The sequence below is a fragment of the Bos indicus genome, chromosome 8 (assembly GCF_029378745.1).
Source record: "Bos indicus isolate NIAB-ARS_2022 breed Sahiwal x Tharparkar chromosome 8, NIAB-ARS_B.indTharparkar_mat_pri_1.0, whole genome shotgun sequence".
In the NCBI taxonomy this organism is placed as follows: domain Eukaryota; kingdom Metazoa; phylum Chordata; class Mammalia; order Artiodactyla; family Bovidae; genus Bos; species Bos indicus.
Genome location: NC_091767.1, coordinates 1,366,031 through 1,383,688, shown reverse-complemented (window position 1 = coordinate 1,383,688; position 17,658 = coordinate 1,366,031). Strand labels below are relative to the sequence as shown.

The window sequence follows — 17,658 nt, the reverse complement described above, 5'->3', positions numbered from 1 at the left end:
TATGAGCCTGAGGCAGCAGGAGAAGTGAGCTCCAAGAGGGCTGACCTTGAGCTGTGACAAGTGACCCTGGCCGCTCCTCCTGCCGGGGAAAAGGTCCTGTAGTCCTATTCCTGTGGAAGAATGAAAGAGGGGAGAAGGATGAGAGGTGTCCTTCTTGTCCTGTCTACCCCTGGAAGGGTCATGGATGTCTTTTTTTCTGTGGACTAAAGCATAAAGGTGATTAGGGAAGTGCCCCATCTTTATGTTTGTTCACAGAGGTAGAAAAAGAGAGTTCCCTGGGCGTAGAGACTGTCTTTCGTTTGAGTCATAGCATCTGTTACTGTGTTTATTTGACATTTAATTAAGTGCATGAAACAAAGGTGAAAAGTAATTGTCAACTGGAAACCAAGATTACCTATTTCTGACAAATGCGTGGAAAAATCTGTTTTTTTAAGATGATGTTTAAGAAGTTATATCTATTAAGTGAAATCATATATATCTGTCTGCATTTTGTACATATTCCAGATATGTTTATGTCAGTGTGGACATCCAGTGATCTCCACTGGATTGGTGTATTCTTGGTAGAAAAATCATTAATGATGGAGTTGCCTGTTAACCCAAGTTATCGCACAGTCTATACAACCAGTATACATACTTTGCCTTTTGCATTTCTTCTGTGTCTCTGTTTTTAGTTTAGTGGAACGCATTTAATTAATTGCTGCTTTCTATTAAACCTTTCAGTTCAGTTGCTCAGTCGTGTCTGACTCTTTGTGACCCCATGGACCGCAGCACACCAGGCTTCTCTGTCCTTCACCAACTCCCGGAGCTTGCTCAAACTCATGTCCGTTGACTTGGTGATGCCATCCAGCCGTCTCATCCTCTGTCATCCCCTTCTCCTCCCACCTTCAGTCTTTCTCAGCATCAGGGTCAGGATCTTTTCTAATGAGTCAGTTCTTCACATCAGGTGGCCAAAGTATTGAGTTTCAATTCAACATCAGTCTTTCCAATGAATATTCAGGACTGATTTCCTTTAGGATGGACTGGTTTGATTCTCCTTGAAGTCTAAGGGACTTTCAAGAGTGTTCTCCAACACCACAGTTCAGTTAACCTTTAGGTACTTTTAATATAGCTATGCTTTCAATAAACATTTTAAAAAAGAAATGTAATGTTTATATTTTGTAGAAAATGGCTCTCTCTACATTGTAATGGATTACTGTGAAGGAGGGGATCTGTTCAAAAGAATAAATGCTCAGAAGGGCATTTTGTTTCAAGAGGACCAGGTGAGTTAGCATATAGGCGATTGGGTCTTAATCCACGAATGTTGTTGAGAAGTCATTCAAAGCTTATTTTTTATACATGTGTTTCTTTATAACTACAGGTGCTGACTGAGTTTTGGCCGCATACTCCAGCACTGCAGTCACATTTCTGCTCTCATGAGATGTTTTATAATTTATGTTGGCAACTTTTCTTGTGACTTGTGGGTTTGGTATCATGTTTTGAGAGTCCTGTGTCAGTCAAAGATATTATAGAAAATCAGCCTCTGTTTTCTTCCTCACTTTGTACTTTAATTTTTTCATTTTTAAAAGTGCCATCTACTTGGATTTTCTTTTTTTGTTTTTTTGGTGTTAGAAGCGAGGTAGAAATACAGCTTTTTTACTTTCAAGTGGCCAGCTGCAGAGTGTGTATTTATATGTGATGAATGTAGGGTGAGAAAGAAGTCAGAGGTGTCTTCCAGTAGTCCAGCTTGATTTTTTTCCCTCTCGTGATTTTTACTTTTGTAGAAAAGTGGTATATTTAACAACAAAGAAAAGTCACTCACCATCATACTATCCTAAAATATAAAGTATTTCCATTTTTCATTCTTCTCTGAAAATTTCTTTCCATATTAATTCTGATTTATAAAATATGCTTTAGGAGCAGTTCTTACATTTAAATGGAGTGTGTGTACTGCATGTAATGTGACTGTTGATTTGAATATCTACCTGATGTAAATGACATTAATTATGATGAAATTAAAAATTATAACTTTTTTTTTTTAAGGATTTAGATCCTCTCTTCCCCAGATATTCCTGAGTTCTTTTAATGAACAAGGAAAGACTAATGTGAAATATAAACTTTTAAAGAAATAATCTGATTTATCCCCCCTAGATTTTGGACTGGTTTGTACAGATATGTTTGGCCCTAAAACATGTACATGATAGAAAAATTCTTCATCGAGACATAAAATCACAGGTATGTTTTTTCTGTCACTACTAACTTCTAAGTAGATTCGGACATTGGGTCAGCATTGTCTTGGGCAAAGACTGGACTGTAACAATATTTCTGTTTTTTTTCCATCTCTTTTACAGAACATATTTTTAACCAGAGATGGAACAATACAACTTGGAGATTTTGGAATCGCTAGAGTTCTTAATAGGTAAATTTTGGTTTGATACAATGTCTTCAGTGAAGTTTTAATCCATGGTGGTATACTTGTGATAATTTATAATATCTTTAAGTATCTTAAGTTTCTCCAATAATTCTCTTTTTGTTCTAGTACTGTAGAGCTGGCTCGAACTTGCATAGGGACCCCATACTACTTGTCACCTGAAATCTGTGAAAATAAACCTTACAATAATAAAAGGTATTTAAAATGATACTTATTTCATGTCGTATAATATTTTCTTTAAATCTTTCGTTGTTATACTATATTAGGTTTCAGAATATTATTCTAAAATCATTAAGGGACATATGTCCACATATGTATGTATTCATATGTATATATACTTTTTTAATGTATAATGAGGGGAATTGTAAAGAAGCTATTTCACTCTCTTGCTGAAGGAACTATAGAAAGAATTACTTTCTTATCTAAGTTATAATGGGAAACAGTGCTTTCTTTGTCTTTCTTTTCATAATAGTTACCTCCTATTGAATTACAGTAATTGATATTTATTGAACACTTGCTATATACCAGATACTGTTTTAAATGCACTGTATATATTAACTCTTTTTATCTTCACAGTAGCCTTGTGAGTTGTAGGTATTTGTCATTCCTTCTTTCCTTAGAAGGAAAACAAATGCAGAGAGAGGTGATGTGACTTTATAGTCCCAGGCATCTGACTCCCAAGTCCAAATGCCTAATCACAGAGTCATAGTATGGCTAACAGATTGAATAGTGTGTGTGTCAGGAAGACGAATTCTGCCACTGAATTCCAGTTACCTTTTCTTTTCTCTCACACACACACATTTAAAAATCCCAACCCAGAAACATTCACCTTAGTTTTGAAAGCACCCTACAAGGCTAAAAGGAGGTGGTGACTGGTAATAATGCATGTATTCAGGATTGCTATCCACCCTGCCCCCCTTTTCTTTTGAGGGTAGGGAAACTGTATTTCAGACCTGAGCAGAAGGGATGAGAGCATCATCTGAGCAATGTATTTAAATCAGTTACGATGATCAGTCAAGTCCATGGAGTGTTTTACTAGTGGATATTCTAAAGGAGAGCAGCATTTTCTTTGAGCTAAAGTAATTTTACATGTTAATGCTGTTTCAGTGTCTTTTGGGTGATTCAGTTATGAAAATATTAGTCTTTAAATTTGAAATGGATTTAATCATTCCTTGGAGAATTTTATATAAAATTGATTTTATGAAAAAAATGCTTTAAAACTGTAGTGGATAAACATCATTAATTATGCTTGTAAATTCATATTTTCCCAGATGTTTCTTAAAGAATTTTATTAATAAGATCATTAATGTTTTTCGGAGAAGGCAATGGCACCCCACTCCAGTACTCTTGCCTGGAAAATCCCATGGGCGGAGGAGCCTGGTAGGCTGCAGTCCATGGGGTCGCTAAGAGTCAGACATGACCGAGCGACTTCCCTTTCACTTTTCACTTTCATACATTGGAGAAGGAAGTGGCAACCCACTCCAGTGTTCTTGCCTGGAGAATCCCAGGGACGGGGAGCCTGGTGGGTTGCCGTGTATGGGGTCGCACAGAGTCGGACATGACTGAAGTGACTTAGCAGCAGCAGCAGCAGCAGCAGCAGCAGCATTAATGCTTTTATTTATAGCTTTTAGTTTATAACATGTTCAAGTTACTAAAGGCTTTTTACATTTACTTTTTTATTTTAGTGAAATCTTAAAATTAAACAGATTTTGGGGTTACATTTTGACTTTGTAGATTTTTGTGAGAGATTGGGTAGATAACTTTAGGATTTCAATAATGGGCTTTATTCTTTTCCAGTACATTCAACTTCCAAGAGCAGTGGTTTTTGGTTTTTTTGACTTGTGGCTCTGAATTGTGAGGGTTTTTTTTTTTTTTTTTTCTCTCTTAAAAATAGAAATAGTCTTTTAGTTATAAAAATATCTGTTTATTTAAGATAAAAAAGCAGAAGAGACTGTGGATAAAGATGATACTGTAAGTCTTGAAATTAGAAAATAAATTAATGTATTTACTCTTTAATATTTTTTAGTTGGTTGTCACAGATTTGTTTCAGATTTACTTTTAGTAAATGAATATTTTCTTCATTAAAGCAGTATTTTACTTTATAATATTTAAGAAATTGTATTTTGCAAATGATTAAATAAAGCATTTTGATTTTTTGCAAAATAAGAAAACTGAAACATCTGAAATTTACTGATTTTGTTTAAATATTGTTTTGTTAATGATACTTAAAGTAATTATTTAGGCAACTTACTTTTCTAATCTGGGATAACTGCTTTTGTCATTAGTTATGGTTGAAATTTTAAGTTTGAAAGAACACGTTTTATGGAACCTGTATTTTTGCAAAATATTTTCAAGCTGCTTTGTCTTCTTAAAGTGAAAATCTTTTAAAGTAATTTCTGATTCTTGGAGATCTCTCATTTTTCTGTTTTCTAGTGATATTTGGGCTCTGGGGTGTGTCCTTTATGAGATGTGCACACTTAAACATGCAGTAAGTAGAACTTTGTGAACTATTTTACAAATTATGTAAAAAAAACCCTATAGTATTTGTTTAAAAAAACTCATTTGCCGTCTATCAGATGACCCACTTGTACTAGGAATTACTCTTCTCTGTTGATTTGTAAAGTTCTCAGTATTTTCTGAGATGTAAATGTAAATCAGTTTTCCCTTAACATGTGTGCATATATCACATATGCATGGTTATATATGTTGTTATAATATCATATATCATACTTCATTCTAGAAAAGTATTTCTAAAGACAAATCTGCTATCTTTTAAATGTTAAACTTGCATAATGAATTTGATATTTTGGCTTAACAGACTATTAATTTCATTTTAGTAATTTTTCTCAAAACATCCAAATTATTTGACTTTAGAATTGAAATTATCTAAAGAACAGTTTTCAGCATATTTAGGGAGAGGTGATTTTACTGATGCAAGTAGTCTTTAATTCAGAGTATTTTAAAATTTTTACTTTTTAGGTGGCACATAATTTACCAAAAAGGGGAAGTTCTTGTTTTAAGTAGGTTCAGTTTTAATCATTTTCCATATTAAAATCTTGCTTTTTAAAAATGCTTCCTCTACTGATTAAATAGTAACACATTTTTATTACAGAAAACTTAAGGGAATAAATAAAACCCTAAGGAAGTGAATAAATACCAGAAGTGATTGCTCTAGTCAGTAATGTCTGCTTGTAAATTGTTTCTTTCCCAACTTTCTTCTAGAATAATTTATAAAATGAGTTCCATTTTTGTTTTTTTTCCTTCATAAGTTTTGTTGTGTTGTATAAGCAATTTTCTAGCCTATCTTTATTGCCTGATGTTATTTGAATTTTTTTTTTTTTTGCTGTGTTTTTTCATGGTTGCATTGTCTCCCATTGTATTACCTTAAGATTTTATTTTTCTTAAGGAAAAGAGCATAGACTGCCAAAGTGCTATGACGTGGTAGATATTAGATCTACATTTTAAAAAATTGGTCAGTTTTTCTGTGACATATAGTGATTTAGGTCTAAATCTATGTATTTTTATTTATTTGGTTTTTTTCTTTTTTGGCTGCACCTTGCCACTATGGAATCTTAGTTTCTGACCACGGAATTGAACGCTGGCTCATGGCTGTGAATGCAGAGTCATAACCACTGGACCTGTCAGGGAATTCCCTAAACCTATTTTAAAAAGTCTTTTCATTTGCATTGTTCTGTCACTGTTGCTTCTGTATTTTGGAGTTATTTACCCTTAAGTGGACACATGAAGCTCAGTAAATCATTAATCTTTATTTTATGAAGAGCTTATCATTTGAGAGATAAGCGAAATTTCACTGTAGTGAAGAAATAGAGTAATAACCTGTTTCTGCATTTAGGATTCCTTCTTAGGTACATAGACATTTCTAGACGATTGAATTGTACTCACATCTTAATAAACAATATCATATTTTATGTGCTAGGAGAACTCAACATTTAAGAGAACTCTTTTATACTTTGTATAATTACCATTGCCTACTTCATACTATTTTAACATAAGTGTACAACTGTTCTATACCATTTTAACTGAAATCTCAAAAGCTTAATTTTACTCTCAAAATCTAAAATCCTTTTAGATTTTAAACTGCCCACCTTTTTTTCCCCCACTTCAGTTAGAGTTTATATTGTGTTTAATCCTAAAATATATGTTTCCATTGATAAGGTTTATATTCCCCTTTGGAATACTTGCCATGTTGATGACTCCATATGGCTTTTGGGAGCATCACACAATTTTTTAATTATTTTTAATAATAATAATGAGCAATGTATAAAAGGAAATTAATTAATACCTTTATTTATTTCATTTTCCCCAAAGGCTTTTAGTTCTCTAGTTAATTTCCTATTCTAGTTGCTACAGCAGGGGCACAGAAAGGCAGATCTTAAATGAAGAGTACCAGGTTTGCTTGTTTTACCACCTTGGTAATTGTTATCTTTTATAAACCCTTTACTCTGATTAGTACAGCTGGGATTAATGATGTCTTCCATCTTTCAGTTTTTTGAATATGTAAAAGTTAATCTTAGAGCAGGTTATACCATTTCATGAGAACTGGTATTTTCTTTTAAATGTGTTTGTAAATAACCAAGTGAATCTTGCTCTGGAGAGCATGTGCTGATTAAAATATTAGAAAGAAGGTTGCAGTTCTGTTGTTTGTTAATAGGAAAAAGTCTATTTCTCATTGTTGATACTCATATTTTCAACTTATGTTTCATATGTTTCATTTATTTTCTCAATTTTAGTTTGAAGCTGGCAATATGAAGAACCTGGTACTGAAGATAATATCTGGATCTTTTCCACCCGTGTCTTTGCATTATTCTTACGATCTCCGCAGTTTAATCTCTCAGTTATTTAAAAGAAATCCTAGGGATAGACCATCAGTCAACTCCATATTGGAGAAAGGTTTTATAGCCAAACGCATTGAAAAGTTTCTCTCCCCTCAGGTATGTTTTTTTTTTTTTTTTTTGTAGTTAAATTGAGCAGGAGGGTTGTGGAGCTTGACTGGGGTGTGGCCTCTTTTGTTTGGAGGAGAGCTCTTTGCAGCTCTGGGGGGTGCGTGCCTTTCCCAGCTGTGCTGGAGTCACTTTCCTTTCTGTTTTCCTGCTACTCTTCCCCTTCCTGTTTGCTTTCCAGTTGTGCATTTGCATTCCTCCTCTGTTTCCTCTTAACACTGCATAACTTCTGACACCTCTCGTCACCATGTGTATAGCAGTTTTTATACATCAGGCAGAATTCAGTTGAGTCCTGACCCTATGTACCCGGATGTGGCATCAGATCCTACAGTTCAAGGGCTCAGTCTCTCCCACAGGACCACCCCCACTTCAGAAGCCATAAGTGGCAGGTTGTCACCTGTGCTTCTGACCATCCGGTTTATGTGTCAGGTTCCCATGACCCCTACCTCTGGTTCCATTGATGTGCTTGCTGGAACAGCTCAAAGGACTCGGAGAAATTTACTTCCATTCACCAGTTCATTATAAAGCATATAGTAAAACATATGCTTGCTGGAGCAGCTCACAAGACTTGGAGAAATTTACTTCCACTCACCAGTTTATTATAAAGCATGTAGGTGAATGGCCAGGAAAAAAGGTACATAATGGTGAGGTCTGGAGTCATCCTAAGTGCAGGAACTGGGGTCCCCCCTTGAATGTTTGCCATTTCAGAAGCTCTCTGAACCTTTTCCCTGGTTTTTTATGGAGTCTTCATAAGTAGGCATGATTAGTAAATCTTTGGTCCTTCGTGATTGGTTCCAGCTCCTTCCTCTCCTGGTTAGGGGAGGGCAGTGACATTGGAACTTTTAACCCTCTAATCAGGGAGTTGGTTTCCCTGGCAACCAGCTTCCATCCTTAGGTGCTTTCCAAATGTCATCTCATTAACAAAATTTTGGTGTGTCTCAAAAGGGCTTGTTTTGAACAACAAAAGGCACCTTTATGTGCTTCCCACTAAGGAAATTTCAAGGATTTTAGGAGCTGTGTGCCAGAAACTGAGTGCTTACCAACTATGTATTTCTTAGTCAAAATATCACAAAGTTATTCCTCTGTCTTTTCAGTTTCTGTTGTTTTGTTTTCTGGTTTTGTTTTTTTAATTCTGGTAAAATAGATATAAGATAAAATTATTAATATCACCAGTTTTGAGTGTACAATTAAATGCGTTCATAGTTCTGTGCACCTGTCACCTCATCCATTTCCAGGTCTCTCTTCCTCTTAGAAAACTGAGTCTGTACCCATTAATCAGTAACTCCCCTCCACCTCGCCCTGGCCCCTGGTATCCATCTTTCTATATTCTCTGTCTTCTTGGGTTTCTAATGGTAAGACTATTCAACATTTGTCTGCCTCCCTTTCCTCACCTGTGAACAATGGGATTATAAATGTATCTAATTAATAATGCCTTGAAGTGGTAATCAGAGTCAAAAATGATAATGCTTGTGAAGTGCTTAGTGTATAATACTTATTAAGTACTCAGTATACCCAATATATGTTAAGTATTATCAATATATCACTTTACTATGCTAATATAAGTATATTATCTTTATAATTGCTCTTTCTGTAGTAGAAGATGATTGCAAACCACTGTGTGTGGGCATGTATATGTATATATAATAGATTGCTGACTCATGATTCCTCCTCTACTACTTGCATACAGGTGTATAATAAATACTTGTTGAGTTGAATTTTTTTATTTTTTATTTTTATTTTTTAACAATACAATATTGTATTGGTTTTGCCATATATCAAAATGAATCCGCCACAGGTATACATGTGTTCCCCATCCTGAACCCTCCTCCCTCCTCCCTCCCCATGTTGAGTTGAATTTTAATTGAACACGATTTATCAAAAATCTGTCTCAAGTCAATTAGTATTGGTACCCCGTACTCTTGCCTGGAAAATCTCATGGACGGAGAAGCCTGGTGGGCTGCAGTCCATGGGGTCACTAAGAGTTGGACACGACTGAGCAACTTCACTTTCACTTTTCACTTTCATGCATTGGAGAAGGAAGTGGCAACCCACTCCAGTGTTCTTGCCTGAGAATCCCAGGGACGGGGGAGCCTGGTGGGCTGCCGTCTCTGGAGTCGCACAGAGTCAGACGTGACTGAAATGACTTAGCAGCAGCAGCATGGTCACCTGAAAGTGGAATTATCTTATATAACTTGTGTGACCTTTGTTGATTTAAATGATCACTGTTAAACTGTTCTATGAATCAGATATCTAGCAAAATCATAGTTTTATTACTTTAAATGTTCATGAGATGAGAGGGAAGTGTCATATATCCTCTGACTTTTAATGGAATATCCATATGAGCAAATAATCTTAAGGAAACAGAGATGTGGATTTAACTGTTACTACCAAGAGAATACATTAGTAAGCAAGAAAGCCAGTTAAAAATTGGCAGTTAAAGGCCACTAATATAGGACATAGCTACAACCTCTGAAGTGTGGGTGTTTTTACAAGACTCCTTTGTTACAAATAACATTTTCAAGCACAAATTTATGGTGCAGTGTGCTATTGTTTTTGACAGCTACTGGAGAAGAAAGAATCAGTTCAGTTCAGTTCAGTCGCTCAGTCGTGTCTGACTCTTTGCGACCCCATGAATTGCAGCACGCCAGGCCTCCCTGTCCATCACCAACTCCCGGAGTTCACTCAGACTCATGTGCATCAAGTCAGTGATGCCATCCAGCCATCTCATCCTCTGTCGTCCCCTTCTCCTCCTGCCCCCAATCCCTCCCAGCATCAGAGTCTTTTCCAATAGGTCAACTCTTCGCATGAGGTAGCCAAAGTACTGGAGTTTCAGCTTTAGCATCATTCCTTCCAAAGAAATCCCAGGGCTGATCTCCTTCAAAATGGACTGGTTGGATGTCCTTGTAGTCCAAGGGACTCTCAAGAGTCTTCTCCAACACCACAGTCCAAAAGCATCAATTCTTCGGCGCTCAGCCTTCTTCACAGTCCAACTCTCACATCCATATATGACCACAGGAAAAACCATAGCCTTGACTAGACGTATCTTTGTTGGCAAAGTAATGTCTCTGCTTTTGAATATGCTGTCCAGGTTGGTCATAACTTTCCTTCCAAGGAGTAAGCGTCTTTTAATTTCATGGCCGCAGTCACCATCTGCAGTGATTTTGGAGCCCAGAAAAATAAAGTCTAACACTGTTTCCACTGTTTCTCCATCTATTTCCCATGAAGTGATGGGACCGGATGCCATGATCTTCATTTTCTGAATGTTGAGTTTAAGCCAACTTTTTCACTCTCCACTTTCACCTTCATCAAGAGGCTTTTGAGTTCCTCTTCACTTTCTGCCATAAGGGTGGTGTCATCTGCATATCTGAAGTTATTGATATTTCTCCCGGCAATCTTGATTCCAGCTTGTGTTTCTTCCAGTCCAGCGTTTCTCATGATGTACTCTGCATATAAGTTAAATAAGCAGGGTGACAATATACAGCCTTGACGTACTCCTTTTCCTATTTGGAACCAGTCTGTTGTTCCATGTCCAGTTCTAACTGTTGCTTCCTGACCTGCATACAGGTTTCTCAAGAGGCAGATCAGGTGATCTGGTATTCCCATCTCTTTCAGAATTTTCCACAGTTTATTGTGATCCACACAGTGGAAGAAAGAATGACTTCAGTCAATCTCTCTGAGTTTCTTTTTTCCCATACCAACAGTTAGGACAGACAAATAGATAGTCTCAAGGCTGAAGCACTGGAATTCAACTCAGTTCAGTTCAGTCACTCAGTCGTGTCCAGCTCTTTGTGACCCCATGGACTGCAGCACGCCAGACCTCCCTGTCCACCACCAACTCTTGGAGTTTACTCAAACTCATGTCCTTTGAGTCCGTGATGCCATCCAACCATCTCATCCTCTGTCGTCCCCTTCTCCTCCCACATTCAGTTTTTCCCAGCATCAGGGTCTTTTCCAAAGAGTCAGGAATTCAGCTAGCCAGCAACAAAAGAAAATACTCAAGCCTGACATACATAGAATATGTAACATGGAAAGAAAAGAGGGCAGATGATGGCTACTAGTAACAAGAGTGTTTGACAGACATGCTTAGTAAATACGTGGTATCTCATTATGTACCCACCACTTAGATTTCATTCTTCACCAGAAATGTTGTGTTCTTCTTATGATTTTTCTGCTATATATCTGCATTTGATTAATTCTAGGAGAAAGCTTGTCCAGAGAAATGATAAATAAGTTGGTAAGATTGGGAAGAAATTAACATAAGAGAAATTTGATGAATGGACAATTTAGATTTTAGTACAGTTTATTTGGCAGCATAATTGTGACTGAAAAAGAAAAAAAATGTATTCTGATTAATGGCTAGGTATTTTTTTAATTGAAAATTACACATCTTTTCTAACTTTTCCCCCCACCTCTTTCAATTTAAGCTTATTGCAGAAGAATTTTGTCTAAAAACATTTTCCAAGTTTGGAGCACAACCTCTACCAGGTAAGTGGAATTTAACATGAATCCTTTCCTGTGTTTGTGATAATCAAATACAGTATGTGTTTGATACTAATTATATTGGAGATATTTGTAGATAAAATAAGTTGGGGTAGTTGTATGATAAATCTAATCCAGAGGAAATGAATCTAAAAATTTTTAATTATATGTGATGAGTTACTAACAAAGTTTCCATTTTATCTGCCTTCATTTAAATGAATTCTGTTTTGAAATCTTATTTCTTATTCAAGTGTTCAGCTTATATTCTGAGAATATTGTTATGAAATGTTGTATAATGCCCTAAGTGCAAGTACTTTTTTTAAATTAATTTTGTTTTAAGTTTTTGATTGTACTTGGTCTCACTGGCTTTAGTTGCAGCAGTAGTTGTGGAGCATGGGCTTAGTTGCCCCGAGGTGTGTAGAATCTTCCCCGACCACAGATAAAACCCATGTCCTCTTCATTGACAGGCAGATTCTTATCTTCTGTACCACCAGGGAAGCTCCAGTGCAAATCTTTATGTAAAATAATTTTCTTTAAGAAATATTTAATATTGTAAAATACTTTAAAAGTAAATCGGTGTGAAGTCAGACACCTTAGCAAGGATAATTATTCTTTTAAATATGGGACATCAGCAGTGGAGTATTTTTTGGATTGTCAGCATGGTTATATATTGTTTATGTATATATCTTTTTGAGAGGGAAATCATTTATTCCCCATGGAATGATTTCAGATGGATTTCTGAAATCCGTGGAAGTTATTAAGACTTGAAGATTGTGGTTTTTTAAGCATAATGCTTTGCATGTCTTACTCCATTGTGAGTATAAATACATTAATAAAAATGAATTCCATATCATAAAGCTTGAGTCCATAACAGCTGGACATGGAGTGGCAATGTGCTCTTGGGAAGGCCAGATGTGTCAGCTCTTCTTAAACACCTCTAAGCCGACAGAAGCTGGCCATCCTGACAGTCAGCCCAGTAGGAACCACATTCATGAGACAGACACAAGGCAGGGTCAGCATGTCCCTTCTGGCGCTCTTGTCTCATGACAAGTCACATCTTCATCAAAGCTTCCTTGTCACACAGACAGGAATCCCTGGGTCAGCACGGTCTTCCCAGTGGGTGAGCCTCCCAGGCAGTGGAGCGGGGTACCCTAGTGGGAGGAGCTGGCTGGAGGAGTGTGTGACTCAAGGTGCTAACATAGGAGCTGTCGAGCCCCTTGTGGACTCCCTTCCTGGCAGGAAGCTTCCTCCTCCTGGGAGGCGCACCTCTGAAGTGGGGAATACTCAGAAGCCAGATGAGAGCTGAGTAGCCCTCCTTCTTCTCTAGGGGGTGCAGGGTACTGTTCCTGTGGTCTCCTGGGACCCCTCCTGTTTGTGCTTTGGTGCCTCTTGCCCCTTTTCTGGCACGCATGTGGTTATGTTAATATATGCAGCCAGGTTCCAGTGGTGTGGCTGTGTACCTGTCTTCGAAAAGAAGCTTACAATTCTCAGAGGCAAAATTTTTTTCCTCACATTTCCTAATTCCTGTCACATTACAATTGAAGTATGTGTTTAGAAAAACTTATTCTCAGGTCTTCTACACATGTTAATTGTGAATATAAACTGCCAGTCAAATGGCTAATGTTGCTTTTATTTTTATAAGCATTCACTAAATTGAGTAATATGTCATTATAAAAATCAAAAAGAAGAAATAAAAGTTACCCTACTCTTAATACATTTATTTGGTATATATATTTCAATAACAGATGCATAATGATTGGAAATTGGGGTTGTGTTATAAAGAAAGATTTTTTTTTTTAATTCACAATATTATATCTTGATCATTTTCTAATGCAGTTAAACATTCTTTGAAGAACAGAGCTTAATGGTAGTATTTCCTTGTAAACTCCTAGTTAAATTTTTTTCTCCATTCCCCTCCTAAAGAAGAAGCATAGTGGTTGGCAGAGATCGATCACGTGGTTCTCAGACAGGGTATAACCCTGGGGTGGAGGGCAGACTGGGTGGGGAGTAGGGCTGAGCAGGGAGAAGGAGTCAGGGAGGAAAGGACTTCAGGAAGACCTAATGGCATCCCACTCCAGTACTCTTGCCTGGAAAATCCCATGGACGGAGGAGCCTGGTAGGCTGCAGTCCATGGGGTCTCGAAGAGTCGGACACGACTGAGCGACTTCACTTTCACTTTCCTTAATGCAGCTGGGACTCTTTGACCTCCTTTAGTCTCTTTGAGGGAGAAGGAAATGGCAACCCACTCCAGTATTCTTGCCTGGAGAATCCCATGGACAGGGGAGCCTAGTGGGCTGCCGTCTGTGGGGTCGCACAGAGTTGGACATGACTGAAGCGACTTAGCATGCATGCACGCATTGGAGAAGGAACCGGCAGCCCGCTCCAGTATTCTTGCCCAGAGAATCCCAGGGACAGGGGAGCCTGGTGGGCTGCCGTCTATGGGGTCGCAGAGTCGGACACGACTGAAGCGACTTAGCAGCAGCAGTCTCTTTGAGGAATGTGGAGTGTAGACTTCCATTTTCATTACTTTAGTCTTAACAGTTTATCTTTAGTTTGCCATTGTTCTAAGACTAAACCCTGTCTAGGCTTCAGTAAAAGTTTAATATTGATATATAATGCTGAATGTGTATATATTTTTGTGGTTCTCTGATTAGTTTTTTGACATCAATTAATAAACATTGTCCTTTTTGTAATTTATTTTTTAATTGAAGGATAATTGCTTTACAGAATTTTGTTGTTTTCTGTCAAACCTCAACATGAATCAGCCATAGGTATACAGATATCCCCTCCCTCTTAAATCTCCCTCCCACCTCCCTCCCCATCCCACCCCTCTAGATTGATACAGAGCCCCTGTAAACATTGTTCTTGATATACGTTGTTCTCTGAACATCTTGACCAGTTTCTACACCTACCAGCAGTGCATAAATGTACTCGTTACCTGGGACCCTAAGCTATAGTGATTCTTTTAAAGTACCTGTTTTTCAGTGGGTCTGTAGGTGCAGGCATTACTCAGACTATATAAGAAGCAAATATTAATTCTCATAGTGATGGAATTATTGTTTAACAGTTGCTCTTGAAGTTTATGTTCTGATTTTGAGAGGAATTTCTAAGATATGGAAAATTCTTTATAAAATTTATTTTTAACGTCTTTATTAAAATGTAACCCACATAAAATTCAGTTTACCCATTTAAAGTCAATGATTCAGTGTGCTTTAGTATATTCACAGACGTGTACAATCATCATCCACCATCAGTTTTAGGGGTGTGCTTTTTCTATATGAGAAATTTCAGCGTCTTAGAGGAGTGTCACTTCTTGCTTCTTTCAGAAAGTGGCTTTAGTGTAAAATAGTCACTATGAAGGCATTGACACATGGTAAGGAGTGAAGGAGATGTTTAGTGAAGGGTCTCAAACTGAACACTGTCAGTGATTATGAACATGAAAAAGTTCTGTGTTGAAGAATTTTGAAATTGAAGATTTAACACTAAGAACTCTGAAAATAATTCTTTGTATTATTTTCTCATGTAGCTAAAAGACCAGCTTCAGGACAAAGCTTGGCTTCTATTATGTCTGCTCAGAAAATTACAAAGCCTGCTGCTAAATATGGAATACCGTTAACAAATAAGAAATATATAGATAAAAAATTGCATGAAAGGAAGCCACTCCAGAAATATAAACAGGTATGATGTGGTGATGATATTACAAACTGTATATTAGTAATGTTCAATTTGACCTTATTTTATTGCAGCTCAGTTCAGTTAATCTTTATGTCTATAGGATTGTTTTTATTGAGTTATTAAAGAGCATTGCTGTTCTCTGCTTCACCAGTCTTCTAAAACTTAGGACACTTACAGAAGTCATGAAGAGACATTAAGTAGGTAGATTAAGTAAAGTATTTGGTGCATTAAAAAGAAAGTGACATTATAAATGAAATCACTGTTGAATAACCTAAGCAGAACCATTTGTTTTTGTGCATAAAATAAATAAACATCTGAGATAAACATCATAAAGATCTGGGAAAAATTTGAATTTAAGGATTCATATGAGATAATTAAATATGTGGAGGGATATGACCTTGTGGTCTGTCATGTTTCAAAAGAAAATTAAGGCCTGTAGCATTTAGGTGCTGTGCCTAAAAACATAGATTAGTTGCAAGAATTTGTCATTTTTCTTCCATGTCTGTAGCTGCTGTATTCTCTGGAATATGGGACCTGTTGGTTTTGCTCTGTGTCTGCACATACATGTACACAAATGCTCAGAAAATAGTTTCGGTACATAGGTGTGCTATAAGACAAACCTCACAGTAGGGGAGTTCTTTGTCTTTGGCATGCATGATGTGTGCACTGTCCAGCCCCAGGGTCTTGAGCAGGGCAGTGAAGGGTAAATTTCCAGCTGAAGGGCACTGTGACAGCTGGCAACCTGGGTTTGTGGATTTTACTTTTTTGTTGTGTTTGTTGTTTTTGTTCAGTTGCCAAGTTGTGTCCAACACTAGTGACCCCATGTACTGCAGCACACCAGGCTTTCCTGTCCCTCCCTATCTCTTGGAGTTTGCCCAAGTTCATGCCCACTGAATCAGTGATGCCATCCAACCTCATCCTCTGTCGCCCCCTTTAGCTCCTGCCCAGCATCAGGGTCTTTTCTAATGAGTTGTCTCTTCGTATTAGGTGGCCAGACTATTGGATCTTCAGCTTCAGCATCACTCCTTCCAATGAATATTCAGGGTTGATTTCCTTTAGGATGGACTGGTTGGATCTCCTTGCAGTCCAAGGGACTCTCAAGAGTCTTCTCCAGCACCACAATTCGAAGGCATCAATTTTTTGGCACTCAGCCTCCTTTATGATCCATCTCTCACATCCGTACATGACTGCTGGAAAAACCATAGCTTTCACTATACAGACCTTTGTCGGCAAGGTGATGTCTTTGCTTTTTAATACACTGTCTAGGTTTGTCATAGCTTTCCTGCCAAGAAGCAATTGTCTTCTTATTTCATGGCTGCAGTCACCATCTGCAGCAGTCTTAGAGCCCAAGAAGAGGAAATCTGTCACTGCATCCATGTTTTTCCCTTCTGTTTGCCATGAAGTGATGGGACTGGATGCCATGATCTTAGTTTTCTTAATATTGAGTTCTAAGCCAGCTTTTCCACTCTCTTCTTCCACCCTCATCAGAAGACCTTTTTAGTACCTCTTCACTTTCTGCCATTAAAGTGGTATCTGCATATCTGAGGTTGTTGATATTTCTCCTGGCAATCTTGATTCCAGCTTGTAACTCATCCATCCCAGCATTTCACATGATGTGCTCTGTATATAAGTTAAATAAACAGGGTGACAATAAACAGCCTTGTCATACTCCTTTCTCAATTTTGAAGCAGTCTGTTGTTCCATATAAGGTTCTAACAATTGCTTCTTGACCCGCAAACAGGTTTTTCAGGAGACAGGTAAGATGGTCTGGTATTCCCATCCCCTTAAGAGTTTCCACAGTTTTTTAATGATCCACACAATCAAAGGTGTTAGCATAGTCAATGAAACAGAAGTAGATGTTTTTCTGGAATTCTCTTGCTTTCTGTATGATACAGTGAATGTTGACAATTTGATCTCTGGTTCCTCTGCCTTTCCTAAACCTAGTTTGAACAACTGAACATTCTTGGTTCACATAATGCTGAAGGCTTGAAGGATTTTGAGCATAACCTTATTAGTATGGGAGATGAGTGCAATTGTCTGGTAGTTTGAACATCCTTTAGTAGTGCCTTTCTTGGGAATTGGGATGAAGATTGAACTTTTCAGTCCTGTGACCACTTCTGGGTTTTCCAAAATTGC

At 37.4% G+C, this 17,658-nt stretch overlaps 1 protein-coding gene across 6 annotated transcripts in view; it reads left to right on the top strand.

Moving 5' to 3' along the window:
- Window positions 1-17,658, top strand: part of NEK1 (NIMA related kinase 1) — a 133,846-nt gene that overhangs the window by 11,043 nt on the left and 105,145 nt on the right. For all 6 annotated transcript variants that reach the window (XM_070794355.1, XM_070794353.1, XM_070794352.1 and 3 more), the window contains exons 4-11: window positions 1,162-1,259; window positions 2,128-2,211; window positions 2,328-2,395; window positions 2,516-2,602; window positions 4,841-4,895; window positions 7,159-7,359; window positions 11,793-11,853; window positions 15,374-15,525. In XM_070794355.1, coding sequence (XP_070650456.1) covers window positions 1,162-1,259; window positions 2,128-2,211; window positions 2,328-2,395; window positions 2,516-2,602; window positions 4,841-4,895; window positions 7,159-7,359; window positions 11,793-11,853; window positions 15,374-15,525 — 806 coding nt within the window. The remainder of the gene's footprint in view (window positions 1-1,161; window positions 1,260-2,127; window positions 2,212-2,327; window positions 2,396-2,515; window positions 2,603-4,840; window positions 4,896-7,158; window positions 7,360-11,792; window positions 11,854-15,373; window positions 15,526-17,658) is intronic.